Here is a 17,102-nt window from a genome sequence, read left to right as displayed (position 1 = left end):
GAGGTGGCACTTCTACTTCTGGGGGTCCTGCACCTGAAGAGCAACTGCCATTGAGATCTTTCTCCGATTATTACTACTGTTCAAAAGTTTTGTGATCAACAAGATTTTTTTTTTTTTAAAGAAATTACTACTCATTTTCAGCAATGCATTAAATAGTGACAGTGCAGACTTTTACATTGTTACAAAAATTCTCTTTCAAATAAATACTTGTTTTTTTAAACTTTCTATATATCAAAAATCGTGAAATGTTTCTTGAGCACCAAATCAGCATATTAGAATGATTTCTGAAGGATCATGTGACACTGAACACTGGAGTAATGATGCTGAAAATTCAGCTTTGCATCACAGGAATAAATTACATTTTAAAATATATTAAAATAGAAATAATATTGTAATAATATTTGACAGTATTGCTGTTTTTACTGTATTTTTGATCAAATAAATGCAGCCATGATGAACATAAAACACTGAAAATATCTGACCGTCCACAAACATTGATTTCTGGTCATTTGCACATGGTCAAGATCTGTGTTTATGTTAGTTTAAGTTGTTTAATAGTCCACGATTTCTTATCATAGTCTTCAGAGTCAGATGTAGGCCTATTGTTGTGCTGCTTTTCATTTGTGCTGTCTTTCTCTTTTCTTCTTTTTTCTTTTGTGTGTTGGAGGAATATGTGGATATGTGTTTGAGATGTGCATGACCTGTTTTGTGTGTGTGTGTTTGTGCACTGAAGAGGTCAGATGTGTACATAACTGCCAACTGATGAGCTCATTTCTCTGCAGTATTTCTATTTTCAGGAAAGCAAGAAGATATACTCACCCTATAGTTCACACTTTCTTTACAGCTCATACTCAGGGTCAGCAGGTATACACCTTTCCTCAGTGCTTATGTTATTCTTCAGTATTGTGTCTGTGTACTTTCCGCTGCTGCTTTATGTGTGTACAAGTGACTTATCGATATGTGCAGATGGTCTGTGCTGGTTTCATTTCCACCTTTATTAAAAACTCCTGTCACCAGATGAGTAATTTACCTTGCTGCTGACATTTAAACACCCCTGCGCTGCTCTGGACTAAATCTTATAAAAGCCATTTCAGAGACGCTTCGGAAAATGGAGTAAACGCATTACGCTTCAAAGAGCAGTGTTTAGAGAAATGAATTTAATTAATTAATTTCAGGCTAACCAGATTCTAAAAAAAATACACAGGGGGGCCAAAAGTCTTAGCTTATATTTTGATTCGTTAACAACATTTTCTTTACAAATTATATTATCAGCATAACCATTTGAGTGAACAGTTTAATTGAAAAATTGTCTTAGTATTTGGTTTGTCCCCCTTTTGCCTTTAAGGTGCAGTAATCAATTTCTGAGAAACACTGTTGATATTTGAAATCAGCCTAAACAAACACAAACAAACCCCTCCCTTCATTGCTCCGCCCCCAAAATGCACAAATATGCAATGCAAGAGTGTATATCTCTTTATCATAGCTTAAAGCAAAGAAAAATAATGCTTCGCGAAAAATAAAGTGAAGATGACACGAACAACAAGAAAGTATACAGGCAAGAGTTGGTTGTTAAGGCCCCGATATACCTCAAATAAAATCGAAGTTGTAGGGGTAAAATGAAGTTCGAAATGCGTGACCAGCGATATACTGTAAACGAACATCTGACGCAGCCCACACTGCTGAGAGCGACGTTTAGATGAATATGTAAATATGTGCCATGCACTTTCTTCTGAGTAACAAAATAAACACAACAAAAATGAGAAAACAGCAAGCATTTATTATAGAAAGCATAAGAAATGCGTCTGATCATAACAGCATGGGAATGTTAGCACGAGCTCTGCAAATTAGCACTCCAGTCACGTCATGTCTTCATATAGCACTTTATTCAATAGATTGCTTAAAGGTGCCATAGAACGTCTTTTCAAAAGATGTAATATAAGTCTAAGGTGTCCCATGAATGTGTCTGTGAAGTTTCAGCTCAAAATACCCCATAGATTTTTTTTAATTGATTTTTTTAACGGCCTACTTTGGGGCATCATTAAATATGCGCCGATTCAGGCTGCGCGGCCCCTTTAAATTCTCGTGCTCCCTGCCCCCAGAGCTCGCGCTTGCCTTAAACAGCATAAACAAAGTTCACACAGCTAATATAACCCTCAAAATGGATCTTTACAAAGTGTTCGTCATGCAGCATGTCTAATCGTGTAAGTATGGTATTTATTTGGATGTTTACATTTGATTCTGAATGAGTTTGATAGTATGCTCCGTGGCTAAAGCTAACATTACACACTGTTGGAGAGATTTATAAAAAATAAAGATGTGTTTATGAATTATACAGACTGCAAGTGTTTAAAAAAGACAGTCTTGTCTCCGTGAATACAGTAAGAAACGATGGTAACTTTAACCACATTTAACAGTACATTAGCAACATGCTAACGAAACATTTAGAAAGACAATTTACAAATATCACAAAAAATATCATGATATCAATGATCATGTCAGTTATTATTGCTCCATCTGCCATTTTTCGCTATTGTCCTTGCTTGCTTACCTAGTCTGATGATTCAGCTGTGCACAGACCCAGACGTTAATACTGGCTGCCCTTGTGTAATGCCTTGAACATGAGCTGGCATATGCAAATATTGGGGTCATACATATTAATGATCCCGACTGTTACGTAACAGTCTGTGTTATGTTGAGATTCGCCTGTTCTTCTGAGGTCTTTTAAACAAATGAGATTTATATAAGAAGGTGGAAACAACGGTGTTTGAGACTCACTGTATGTCATTTCCATGTACTGAACTCTTGTTATTTAACTATGCCAAGGTAAATTCAAGGTAAATTTTTAATTCTAGGACACCTTTAAAATCAAGCAGTTTTACAGTATCAAACATGAAAAACTGTGTCAGTGCCTCATTTTATCAGAAGCACAACTTCATTTTGTACTATAAAGCGGCTTTCCAGTGTGTTCATGTTTTCACCCGCGGAGCTCTTACTTCAGTGAACTCAAACACACGAAATGAGTCAAGGACGTGTCCCATGCGAGTGAAGGCAGAGCCTCGGCGCACGCCTCCTGTTACATTATCGTCACTGACCAGTGGTAGTATGAAGGTGTTTTGCAGCTGGAGTGAACTTTTCCTGAAAGTTTGCTTTGGCAAGCCGTTTTGAACTTCCAAAAAGAACACAAAACGAACTTCGTTTTGGCCTGATTTTGTTCGAAATGACGTCACATCAGTTTGTTCTTCGATTTCGTTTGAAGCATATCGGGGCCTTTAGTTGCCAGCAGCGCACCAGCTCCAGACAAACAAAGACACTCAAAACTGTCCTGTTACAATAGCTAACATTATAACAACAGCATATCTTAGTTCTGTGAAACAGAAAACTAATGTTACTCACATATGGAGCAGAAACAAAACAACCTTGACATTCGTTTTCAGGCCTGTCCTCTTCAGTCCATTATGTCTCTCCAGCGCTAGAAAGCTCTTCTAATATTAATGCAGGTCCTAAAGCTCTTGTTTGATCACAACCCTTCTTTTTCCAGTGATATTCCTTAGTGATGGGCAGATCGATATTAAATATCGATATATCGATACTGACGTTGAGTATTAAAAGTATCGATACTCAAATTAAAATATCGATACTAAGGTGTTTTTTTGAACCAGTGATTTTGTTTATTTAACAAAAAATTTTATGCATAAAATATGCATTGGATTGGACAAATAACCTATTTAAGCGAATAATTTGTAGTAAAAGTAGGCTATTTTCCTGCTCATCTGAACACGCAAATGCTGCAAGTCAAAACCAATCGATCACAGAGCGTTCGCTCACTGCCGACACTACATTCAAACAGCTGTAGGGCTGCGTTTAGTATCGTAAGAAACCATTGATGCTTTTGTGAAACGCAGCCCAGAACATATGCTTAACAGAAATATAATATTATTATTAGTTATTTCACAATAAACAAAATGAAATAGCCTACATAGTTTGTGCAATTAGCCTACATTTATTTAAAATGAACGTTAAAAGTTCATATTGATGTTCTGTCAGAATACAAATGTTTCATTTAATGGGTGCAACATCCTGTCAATGGCAGTCCCTTATGAAAATGAACCATTACTACAGTGACCATAGTTCAGCTAGGCATATAAAAGGCTTATTTGTAGATTTTCCATACCAAGTAAACATTTTAACCATGTGTAAACAAAAATATAATCTAATATAATGTTAAGTGTTAAGTACTAATCTTCAATATAATGTTAAGTGGGTATCATAACCCATTTTACTCTTAGTAATTCAATAATTTTCATATTCATATTTCATATCAAGTTCATATTAGAGGTATCGTATCGGTATCGATATCGATATCGGCGATATTGGCCTTGAAAGTATCGGTATCGTAATAAGTGGTATCGCCCATCCCTAATATTCCTCTGACCACAAGTTTATTTAAAACTTGATGATCATGTTTTCAAGGATGATTATCTAAAGAGCAATGGAAGCAATAACATAAGAATGACTGTCCAGAGAGTTCACACAATCTGTGTCACAAATTTGATAATTTTGTGACCTTGAAATAAGTCATAAATACACTTCTGTCCAAAAGTCATTAAGACTTTTTTTCAAACAAATTAATTTTTTATTTACCAAGTATGGATTAAATTGATCAAAAGTGACATTAAAGGAACGTCTTGGAACGCGCAGCATTATTCAATGTGTTGACATAATTTCAACTGAAACAGGAAGACGGCGATATATCGAACAGCCCCGCCCCTTTTTTAAAATAGCCAATAGAGTTTATATCACAGCTCCGCCAGAGCCGTTAAACTCAGTAAAACCTCTGTTTCCTTTTAATATCTAACCGTTTCTCCTCCTAATCTCCTCTATATCACTTTAAAATATAGCATTCTGTGCAGAATTTAAATGGGTCCGATACCTTTCGTGGTCTGAGCCGACTCGCGGATATGATCCTCTCTTACCCCCTTTCCACCAGCACGAACCAGGTGCTAGTTCAGAGCTAGTGCTAGTGCCAGTTCGGAGTTGGTTCAACTGACGAGCCTTCTAAGAACCAGTTTGCCTTTCCACAGGCTAGAGAGCCACCACAGAGCCAGGTCTTGCGTCACTGTATAGGCCTATTTACTGTTTGTAAACATTCGGGATGCGCGCGCATCGTGGTTGCAGAAAACCCGGGAGTGATAACCAGTACGACTAGAGAGTTACGACGAAGCGGTTCAAAGTAGTTAAGATTTAGAAACATTATAGAATATTTTGATTTGTTATTTTTTTTAAAATGTTGTCGGCATATCACAGCAGCTTCACCCAGCGATAAGCACTGTTATTTCAAAAAAATTAACATTACCGAGTGGGATACAGCTTACGGATCCGTTTGCCATAGCACCTTGTCAGTGGTTAAATGATGAAACGAAATGGCCAAGCATCCAGTGGCCAGAGATATATATTTACCTGATTGACACCTCAAGTGTATAGCCTATACTCAGGAGAAGCTAAAAGCGTATAAGTCTCTTGAGGCGTACAACTTTGTTTTGTTTTTGTTTGTCATGAATTAAAAGAATAAAAAGTTAATTTCGAGTTTATATCTCACAATTCTGACTTTTATTTCTCGCAAATCTGAGTTTATATCTCACATTTCTTACAAAGAAAAACAATTGTGAGATATACTCGTTATTCTGTCTTTTCTGAATTGCAATTTATCCCGCAATTCTGACTTTTTTCCCCTCAGAATTGTGAAATAAACTCACAATTGCGAGGAATAAAGTCCGAACTGGGAGTAATAAACACGCAAATGCAAGAAAAAAGTCAGAATTGTGAAATTAAAATTGTATAGACTGTTTAAAAGTTATCTATGTGAAATGTTATAGGTTTAAATATTATTTCAATGCTGTAACTGCTATGTATGTATGTCCTCTGAACTGCATATGTGAATATTATGTAGACTTACTGTTTACATCAAATTCCTGCTTTAATAGTAGACTAATCCTTGCAGGTGTCATCAGTCCAGTCTGTGAAACGTCTCCGTTTAGCTTCAAAGGACGTTTTCAACGATGGTTTTCTTTCAAAATTAAGACTATATTTTTTGATTTCCGATTCCAACATCCAGAGGCACAACAAAACATTTTTCTCTTATTCTCTTATTTTCCTCCAATTGCTACCGCTATTTTTCTGCAACCACTATGCGCGCGCAGCTGCAAGTGACGTCATTGTGACGTCTGCTCCAAAGTGGTCTATACGTCTCATATTTCACAGCAAAGCTAGCGCCGCAGCGCCAAACACAAACACACCAGGCTCGTTTGAGATGCATCGGCTTCTCGCAAAGCGATCGGCGCATGACATCAAAGCTCCGCGAGAACGATCCAAAAGCACAAGGAATCGTATGCTCTACAAACGCTCCCGCGGATCCGCGGCACCCGCCGAATCGGTCCGCGCTGTTCCGATGCATCTCGAACAAGCCTTCTATCAACAATCGCGGATGTTTCACTACTGTTGATGCTCATGGCTTTGCGAACCTACATCGGCATCCAAACACGGCTCGCCGTAATTTGTATATAGACGGAGATTACGATCGAGCTGCTATTAGCTCGATTAGCTGCTATTTCAAAAATGGCGGTCACAAGTTTCTTGTTGGTCACGGTAACCCCGCCCCCAGCCCCTGACGCAAGCGGTTCTTACTTCTAGCCCAGCAATGTTTTGGTGCTACTTACGAACCACTTTTTCTGGTTCGGAGCTGGTGCTTTGTGTGTCGAAAGACAAAGAACTGATTTGAAACTAGGCTCTGGCTCCGAACTAGCACTCAAACTGCCTTGGTGGAAAAGGGGTATCTGTGCTCTCGTGTCCCTGGGCCAGAGCAGACTGTGCTCGCTCTGCGCGGTTCACGTGATACTAACGTGAAAACGGACTTCATTTGCGTCAATGGAAAGCATATTTACACTGTCTGAATCGTTCCCTATTCTCTATATAGTACACTATGTGTCATTCACCATGTAGAAACTAATAAATGTGTGAGCAAATGACCGATTTCAGCCGAAGCTTCAGTGTCTGTTGATAGTGTAGGAGGGGGTGGGACTACAGATTCTAGAGAGCATTTGATTGGACAGAAGATTTGATGAGAAGCTGAAGTGCGATCTGATGTCACGAAAATCTGTGATCCGTTTTAGCTTTTTTTAATTTTTAATTATTTTTTTCTTTTTTAGGTTTTTAAATTTTTGTATAACGGGTCAAAATGGGTTACTGCATATGCTTTTTTACATTAGGAATTGCCCATCAAAAGTTAATTCTTCTGCACATGTGTGACTTATTGCCCTAATGTATCCAATAAGAATTTTAGGTTTCTGAAACTGTTGTGAATTAATAAAACATGATGATTTAACCCAGCAGCTGGACATAGACTGAATTATTCACCCCCTGTCATCCTGACAAAGATGCTGTCTTTTCTTTCTCTCCCTACGTCTCCTCAGCTCCCCTGGCTCTGCTGTTCCTCCAATCTCTGACAAGGAGAAGATGCCGCCTGCTCTGACTTTCCAAAAGCCTAATTCTACAGTCAGGACATTTTTGATGTTACTTCACTTTTATTGATCGGTTTATCTTTTTCATCCTCGCTTTTCATCCCTGGTTCTCTCTCTCCCCTCATTTCTTTCTGTAGCCATAGGATCCTGCTCTCCCGAGGGATGTGTATGTCAGAGCGTGGTGGCACAGGCTCTCTGAACTGAGCTATGGCCGATCTGTGACGCTCTAAGGTTAACGGCATCTCTCCAAGCTGCTTGAAATCATAAGCACTTAAATTTATGGCTTATGAATCATAAAAATTTATAGCTGTAATCTTAGGTTGTGTTCATAGAAAGAGGAATTAAGAAAGCCTGCATCTACTTCAACTGCTTAATCCCAAAAGGAGAATTGGGACTGGATTTGAATTGACATGGATGACTGGTTAAGCAGAGTATGAAAGGCAAAGATAAAGAGATTCATGATTGCGCTTTTGATTTACAGGTATGTTCCCATGATGCACTGCAGCACTGGGGTCACCTTAGAGTGTCCCATAAAGCAGTGTATTTAAAAAGCGCCTTTCAGTTTTTGAGTTTAACAATGTGAATTTACACCTTTGTGGACAGATGGGATCATTTTAGAGCTCCTGTGTGTGTGTGTGTGTGTGTGTGTGTGTGTGTGTGTGTGTGTGTGTGTGTGTGTGTGGTCCTGGTAAACCCTACATTATGGGGACAAAATGTCCTCACAAGGATAGTAATAACAGAAATTTTTGAGGACATTTTGTGGTCCCCATGAGAAAAAGAGCTTATAAATCATACTTTTTTTTTGTAACGTAATGTTTTCTGTGAGGGTTGTGTTTAGGGGTAGGTTTAGGATTTGGAGATAGAATATACAGTTTGTACAGTATAAAAATCATTGATATGTAAAGTCCCCATAAAAGATGGAAAGCCCATGTGTGTGCGTTTGTGTCTGTGAGAGAGAGGTAGTTCAGCAGCCATCTTGACTAGCCCTGTAAAGTGCATCTGAATTCAGCAGAGAGCAGTCAGATACTCCCACTGCAGTAGAGTCAAAAAAAAAAAAAACCTACAAAGAGGTTAAAAAAAATGCATGCACATGGAAAAAAATCAACTTTTGAGTTTTGATAAGACATGTGTACTGTAAAACCCCTGTGTTTGCAGAATATTCTCATCTGCTCTGATGTGTGAGATTTGAAACCTAAGAAACTTTATTCTCAGTGAGAGTGTAAATCTCATTAATGATAAATGAAATCCTGAGAACTGCTTCACTGTGGGATTCTCGGTTTCAGTTTCAGATTAGAGTGCTTTATTGCAGTGTTTCCCAACCTTTTTTGTCTTTTGTACCTCCACAACCCCATAAGGTTCAAATTCTCCAACACCAAACTAAAAATGTGTTCTTATTTGGCACCATCATTGATATCTTACTTCTGTAAAAATAATTATAATAATATAATAAAAATAAAACAATAAAATACAGGTGTATTTTGACCCCACAAGGATAGTAAAACCAGTCAATTTGACCTTATGGGGACATTTTTTAGTCCCATGAGGAAAACAGCTAGTGAGGGAGTTAGTGTATTTTTATTGTACTTTTGATTTCTTTTCTTTTGTGTGTGTGTGTGTTTTTTTGTGACATATCAGGACACAAATTTGTATAATGACATGGGTATGACATAGGTGTTACAAGGAGAGGGTGACTTATGAGGACATTACCCCATGTCCCCATTTTTCAAAAGGCTTATAAATCATACAGAATGAGTTTTTTTGAGAAAGTAAAAATGTGCACAGTTTTCTGTGATGGGTATGTTTAGGGTTAGGGGTAGTGTAGGGTGATAGAAAATATGGTTTGTACAGTATAAAAACCATTACAGCTATGGAATGTCCCCACATTTCACAAAAACAAACCTGTGTGTGTGGAGGATATGTATGTATATATATATATATATATATATATATATATATATATATATATGTATATACACAAGTATATGTACAAGACGTCTGCAGATTCCACTCTGTCACTATGAGATACATTGGGCTTCTGGAACATGAGATGCTGACTGTAAGGAGGAATTTACACAACAAAGCAAAGAGAGTATAAAAGAAGAGAGGGAGAGATACAGTACATGTCACTGCAAGTGTCTGCTGACTATAGGCTTATGTGCAGTTCTTGCACTGAGGTTTTGTCAGTTTATACTGTAGCTCATAGTTTTTATTATTTCAGACCTCCGTGCGGGCAGGGGCAAAATTGCGTTCCGGGGGGAGGAGGTTGGTTGGGAGGGTAGGGTTGCCCCTTGGTAGAAATCGCATTCTGGGGGGCAGGAGAAATGGGAATGCGGGGGCCTGCAAAGGGCACTTTCACTTTCACGATCAAAGGGGCAGGGGCTCAAGCCCCCCGTGCACGCCACTGCTTCACAGGCCTGGTCCTCCTCACTTCCCTTGGACCGCCTCCTCTTCACCACCCTCCTGAACACGGGGTTATGTCACGTTTGGTTTTGGTTCACGTTTGTTTTCATGACTTTTTTGTAGTTTTGTTCATGTTCTAGTTTTCAGGTCTTTTATTTTGTAATTCTCACAGTCTTGTTTCCTTGACATGTCATGTAATTCCCCTCATGTGATCCTGTCATGTTTAGCTCTGCCAAGTCTTTTGTTTATTTTGTGTTTATTTCATGGATTATTCACGTATCTTGTTTAATAAACTGCACTTGGGTTCTTCAGTTTGCCTTCAGCCTTGTTATAGTCATCATGGTACGGAAAAAAACGAAACTGGCGCTGTAAGTAGAATAGGGAAGGGTAGGTCATACAGCGTAAGCATTTTGAAGAATGCAGAAACCGGAAGTACGTTCAAGGCGATATTTTGTGTTTATAAAGCATACAATTTAATTTTTTTTCAAAAATGACTTTTCGTTTCACTAGATAAGACCCTTATTCCTCATCTGGTATTGTTTAAAGTCCTTTGAAGCTGCACTGAAACTGTCATTTGGTCCTTGAACCGTTTGGAGGCCATTTAAGTCCACTATAAGGAGAATAATCCTGGAATGTTTTCATCAAAAACCTTCATTTCTTTTTGACTGAAGAAAGAAAGACATGCATCGTGGATGACATGTGGGCAGTGGCGTACGGGACACCCCCGCAGCCCCCGCGGTGCGTGGGGGCCCCCACCCTATGATGGGCCCCGTCGCAGATTCACCTATTTAGGCTAGACTACTTTATAGCCTTTGCTTCTTTTTTTTTTTTTTTTAGAACTGAACTCAATTGACTAAAGATGAAAATAAAGCATCTAACTGAAGCCCAAAAATGCAAGCAGAAGATCATAGTGCTAAAGACAACAGCAAGCTTTGATGCGCTGTGTTACTGTTAGCGGATGTGTGCCGAGACAAATAAATATGTTCGGTCTTTGCTGAGACATTATTATTGTTATTTATATTATTATATATTGCCCAAACGTATTTACCCCATCGCCAGCTCTGCTAATGGACAGCTATCGGAATGTCTGAAGTTCTTTTCCAAATGTAGCCTAGCCAATAAGTATTGTTATTTCTTTATTATTTTACTGCAACTACATGAATTTAGTTTAGGCCTATATCATTTGATGCACCGATCGAAATTACTGAAAATTTGCGGCCGAAACAGCAATTTACGCGCTTGTCTAGAAGGGAACCTTATACGCAAATTTGTGTCTAACTTAGAATTTAGACCAGCTAAAATATATTGTTAGACCAAAAATATCTTATCAATTAATTAGGTAATAAAGACATGTAATAAAGAAATTTAATAAAAACAGAAAGACGTCTATTGCTTCAGCCCTCAAAGGCCACGGAAACATGGATTTGTTTGTTATGCACTTCAGTCCATTCCACACCCGACGTTCATGGTTTTCTTCCTATTTATTAATTATAGGCAATTGGTTGATGAAACATTGATTGAAATTAAGATACAATTTCTACAAAACGAAATTAACTTTAAAGAAAGACTTACTATAAAACAAAACTTAATGAAGTGGTCAAACTTATGTCTAACCCGCTGCATGTCTCCCGAAATTGCGCATCTGTCACGCTATTCACTTTTCATAATCAACATAGGTGACATTTTTTTTTAAAATATCTATATATATATCAGGCTATAGCCCAATATTTAAATATAAATATGAAACTAAATTGATTACATTTTTATCCCTCTGGCCGACGAAAGCGCCGGCGCGTTCTGATGGATTTTTTCCTCATGACAGCTGAAACAACTTAAAACAGGCCTTCTGTCATTTTTGGCAATAGCCTACAGATTAGTGCAAGACTACAAATGGTCTACTTTTTTTAAATTTTATTTTATTTTATATTTACGATCACAATAACAACGACACCTTGTAGGCTACTTAAATAAAAAACAGGGTGCGCTTTCAGCTGTCTCTCTGCGAGAATCTTTCTGAAACGTCTCAAAAATTAATTTAAACTCGGCGAATAACACCTAAAAGAAAGAAACATCTCCATTTGATAAGAAATGTGTAGGTCTGTGTTAAATAAGAGGCAATCTATCCGCTGGAATGTGTTGTTTCTGAAATCATGTCCAGTGCTCGTTGCGGCTGTTATCCGTTCTCTTGGCGCTCCTTTGGTTTTAATGAGTAAATTAGCCTAAATATTTATTCCTGCCGGTATTTTAGTCTGCGATATCAAAATCACTAAACATTATATAGGCCTATCATATAGGCTAGGCTATAATATTATATATATATATATATATATATATATATATATATATATATATATATATATATATATATAATATAGTATATTATATTATATTATTATTATTATTATATATGAATCAATGCAATGATAATTCACGATTCACTGTTAAATCAGTTTTTGTAAACTGTGGGGCAGATGGACTCAGGTGCACAACAAATTTTAACACATGACATCACTGCTAATGGGAGGGGCCCCATCTCATTCTTTGCGGGGGGGCCTCACAGACTTGCGGTACGCCACTGCATGGGGGTGAGTAAATTATCAGGAAAAGTTTATTCAAAAGTGGACTAATCCTTTAAGTAATTTGTATATGTGGATAAGATTGTTTTTTTATCAGATGCTAATTGCCATTTGCCAAAATTGCCATTTGAAGGGACACATGGTAGCAGATTTTTAATCTGTTCCCTTGTTTGTGTGATTTAACTTTAACCTATGCATTTATGCCATAAGATGTAACAATTTACTATTATATAAAAGTGCCTTTGGTTTTTTAATCTGATGGCTTTTCAGGTATAACCTCATGAGCAAAGTGTCCACTAATTGTGTAGAATCTCAGCGGATACAGCGGATTAAGAGTGTAAGCATTCCAGAAGAGAAGAATGCTTACACTCTTAAAAAATAAAGGTTTCAATATGTTTTTTTTTTTTTCTCCCATAGAAGATCCATTTTGGTTCCCCTTCAGTGCAATTCTCAAAATAAACTTTATTTATTTATTTATTTTGTATGAAGAACATTTTAATAATCTAACAAACCTTTTTCCAATATAAATTACCTTTTGTCCAATGGAAATGTTCCATGGATGTTAAAGATTCTTCAAGTAACCATTAATTAAAGAACCACTGCTGTAGAAAGTCAAGTCTGATTCTTTGATTTAGGTTAAAGGATTAGTTCACTTTCAAATAAAAATTAGCCCAAGCTTTACTCTCCCTCAAGTCATCCTAGGTGTATATGACTTTCTTCTTTCTGATGAACACAATCGTAGAAATATTAATAAATAAGCTTTACCAAATGAGTAACGCCTTCCCTATTCAAATTACCGGAAAAAAAACGGAACTGGCATTGCGTCAGTTCAGTAAGTTGAATAGGGAAGGCATAGGACGTAGCTTTTTGAAGAATACGGTAGGCTGTCTGGCGGAAGCAAAATATTTTACTTCATAACTTGTTAAATATACATTTTTTTTTTCCACAAACGCATCATTTTGCTTCAGAAGGCCTTTATTAACCCTCCGGCGCCGTGTGGAATATGTTTATGATGGACGGAGACACTTTCTTCAGCTCATACTCGTTTGGTAACGCATACTCCCATTTTATAAAGCTCGGATGAGTCAGGATATTTTTTAATATTTCTCCGATTGTGTTCATCAGAAAGAAGAAAGTCATATACACCTAAGATGGGTTGAGGGTGAGTAAAGCTTGGGGTCATTTTCATTTTAAAGTGAACTAATCCTTTAAGATTACCAGCAATCCATCCGAGAGAAAGAAGGTATGCAATCTTCTGCTGTGTGATTCATGTGAAAGCGTCTCCAGCAGCCTTTTCGTGGTTTTGGTTTGCGATGGCATCCACAATAATGCTTTGACGAGGCTCAGAGATGCTATGTCAGTAGTGTGTCACGTGGCCACAAGCTCTCTGTCTCGCGCCACCGTCTGAGCCTCCTCCCTCATCTTCTCAACAAGCAACGGCAGCACACTAGATCAGTTTGGATCAGCAATCATGCGGCCGCGCGGAGAATACGGTAAGGCAACTCTGTGTGTGTACATTTGACAGCAGAACCGCCGTTGTATTTATGCTTTCAGACATCCTTGTGTGTTGCTCATCCCGGTGTAAACTGAGGGGATGCAATTGTTGCACGGCGTTGTTGTGGATGAACCAGATGCTCTTTGTCAGCGCTGTTGAGCCAGTCGACATAACCGCAGATTTTCCATTTAACCAGGCATTTGTGATTAGATATGGGAGTCGTAATGAATCAAATGATTCCAGTTCCGATTTCGAATCATTAGCTATTCTTTTAGTATTCTCGTGGAAAATATATTAGGACAAAGTGAAATCGTATTGCTTGGAGCCTTCAGTAGCTAGTTTCAAACGATGAAGTCATTTTAAATTTTAACAGAAAATATTATAACAATTCCTAAATAAATTTAATATATAGGCTATACACCTACTTTTGAATGACTTTTCACAGACTTTTTGTCGTCCAATAGCGTTATGCTGCAATAAAATAAACAAAAATGCTATTTATTCATTACTTAATTATTTTTAATTAAGTACCATCGATTACACAAATAATATTGTTTATTTGTAACTACATGTTTTCATTTCCAGTTCCATAAGACAGATGTTAACGTGTTCAGAATGTGAATCAGATTATTTCAGCAACCGCTCTGATTTATAAGTAGCCTATTTTTTATTCACTCAAAATAATCGACTCGTAAGAGTCATTCATTCGGGAATCGGATCACACTGGTCGAGCTGTGTGTTTTAGATTCAATTAGAAGAACCGGTTCGGGAATCGGTGTACACTCGTATGTTCAGTCGTGGTGTTGCATTGGTGAATAGTAGTGCGGGAAACACTGTCAGTGTATGTTAGTATGCTGTTCCTTTCACATCTGCAGAGGAATTCCCATTCGACAACCGTTCATGTATGAGAGCGTGTGTGCGTTTGAGAGACTTGAATGTTTTTTTCAATCCACAGCCCATCCTCGCGCCTCCCTCCCTGAACGAGGTCCTTAAATGACCCACGACGACTAAGGAGCTCGTGCTTTCCCTGTCCGGATCATGGCATGCGCCCCATCCCGGACTTCCACACGCGCGGCGCCGAGGCTCGAGAGCAGTGAACATGGGGATCAGGTCCAGAAATGCCACTAACAGCGCCGAGGACTCGCGCGAGCGGAAGAGCGCGCTGGCCGGAGACTTGGAACAGTGCGCGGGGCAGGAACGGGACGGCGCGCTGCTTCTCGTCGGTTCGGGCAGGGAACCGGACTTCAAACGGGGCTCGCAGAACATCGGTCTGCTCGCCAAGACGCCCCTGGGCTACACGCGCCCCGTGAAGAGGAATAATATCAGGAAGCGACGGATCCAGAACCTCATCTACGACGCGCTCGAGAGACCACGAGGATGGGCGCTGCTTTACCACGCGTTTGTGTAAGTGGACCCGATGCATTTCACACCCAGAAGCGCCCACACACAGAGGGAACAGCCCAGTTAATTATCAATTACAACAATTCAGCTAAATCTAATTTGTTTGTACAGCCCTTTTCATTGTTCTAGCAGCAGCTTTACAGACAATGCAGCCCCATAAAGGCAAAGAGAAACTGCCTATAATGAGATTTATTATAACTGATAAATGAACACAAATAAAGAGAGGAAATTTAATGCGAATACATGAAAATCTCATTTATGTCTTTACTGAATCTTGGCTGGAATTGATGTATACAAAGATGTAACCAAATGCTCAAGATTAGGGGAGCAAATTTAAAAGTTTAAAGGAATAGTTCACTTATGAATTAAAATTTACTCACCTCCATGTTATCTAAGATGTTCATGTCTTTCTTTCTTCAGTTGAAAAGAAACATTCCAGTATTTTTCTCCATATAGTGGACTTCAGTGGGGTTCACCGGTTTCAGTGCAGCTTCAAAGGGCTCTACATGATACCAGACGAGGAATAAGGGTCTTATCTAACGAAACGATCGGGTCATTTTTTTAATTAAATTAAAATTATCCACTTTTTAAACACAAATGCTCGTCTTGCACTGCTCTGTGATGCGCCACGCATTACGTTGAAAGGTCACGCGTGAGTCGTGACGTAGGCGGAAGTAACGCGGTAGGGCGAAATACTTCATCTAATTTTCTCCTCCAACTTCAAAATCGTCCAATATCGTTGTTTTACCTGTTTTTGGTAAGGCCGTTTGGCTTAGGCTGCGTTCCACTCCACTTTTAGACATGCATTCGCAAACTTCCCTAAGCACTTTCCCTCGGGGGAATCCCTGCCGCCATTTTAGGGAAGTTTATATGGACAGACACTCGCTTCCTCGATTTTGACCGAGTGAGCGAGTCTACTTCATATGTACACTTCAGGCAGCTCCATAAACCTCAATGCAACACGATTGTGACATCACTGCTTATCGCGTTTAATTTACCCCACCACAAACAACTCTATGATACATAATTAGTTTTTTTTTAAATATATTTACACCAACAAAAACAAACCTATATGCATATAGAATACTGCATTAAAAATATCATATAAGGGAAAAAAATGTAATTAATAAAATCAACTCCATATAGGACGTTCCAATTCAGCGCATTGCATGAGTTTCGCCAGTAGTGGGCACTTGTGCAATGTAAGCAATTAGGGATGGGCATTTTTCAAAAATATTGTATTCGAATATTTGGGCTCGTAAAAAATGAATATTCGAATATTCGTTTATTTAAATGAGGTTAAACGAGAAAGACGTTATTTTTTTAAATCATCAAGGTTTTGTAACTAATTCTGAACAAGCTTACAATTAGGCAATATACACAACAACCTACGTTATATACATAAGCTTACGTTTCTTTTAGTTCAAAGCATTAAACAATATATGCAAACAAAAAAATATAAAGAACAAAAGCATTTAAACTCAAGCAGCGCTAACTGAAAAAACGCTAATAAAGCAGACAGCGCCAGTTATCATACAAAACGTACATAATACACTCGAGTCAGTATATGGTTATCGTGACGTGTTCATATTGTTTCACATGTTCATGTTGAGGAAAACAATATCCATATGCTCGGGTTGAGAAAATGAGCTGCGCTGACGAAACAAAAGATAATGATAATATATAACGGTATGCTAAGCTAAGTTTCTAACAGTA

General features: G+C 38.2%; 2 protein-coding genes across 3 annotated transcripts in view; both read left to right on the top strand.

Annotated features, from left to right (window-relative positions):
* Positions 1–7,987, top strand: part of dnaaf11 (dynein axonemal assembly factor 11) — a 28,291-nt gene extending 20,304 nt beyond the window's left edge. The window contains exons 13-14 of one of the 2 annotated variants that reach the window (XM_048163989.1): positions 7,467–7,548; positions 7,652–7,987. In XM_048163989.1, the coding sequence (XP_048019946.1) occupies positions 7,467–7,548; positions 7,652–7,657 (88 nt within the window). In that variant the 3' untranslated portion in view covers positions 7,658–7,987. Of the gene's footprint in view, positions 1–7,466; positions 7,600–7,651 lie in introns of those variants that run through there. The other variant, XM_048163988.1, reaches the window with a different exon arrangement.
* Positions 7,988–13,833: 5,846 nt separating this feature from the next.
* The window catches only part of kcnq3 (potassium voltage-gated channel, KQT-like subfamily, member 3), a 64,716-nt gene continuing 61,447 nt past the window's right edge, over positions 13,834–17,102 (top strand). The window contains exons 1-2 of the mRNA XM_048163441.1: positions 13,834–13,983; positions 14,941–15,389. Coding sequence (XP_048019398.1) covers positions 15,085–15,389 — 305 coding nt within the window. The 5' untranslated portion in view covers positions 13,834–13,983; positions 14,941–15,084. The remainder of the gene's footprint in view (positions 13,984–14,940; positions 15,390–17,102) is intronic.

Source organism: Megalobrama amblycephala, linkage group LG17 (genome assembly GCF_018812025.1).
Source record: "Megalobrama amblycephala isolate DHTTF-2021 linkage group LG17, ASM1881202v1, whole genome shotgun sequence".
NCBI classification, from domain to species: domain Eukaryota; kingdom Metazoa; phylum Chordata; class Actinopteri; order Cypriniformes; family Xenocyprididae; genus Megalobrama; species Megalobrama amblycephala.
Note: the sequence above shows the minus strand (reverse complement) of the source record. Positions and strands in the feature narration are given on the sequence as shown.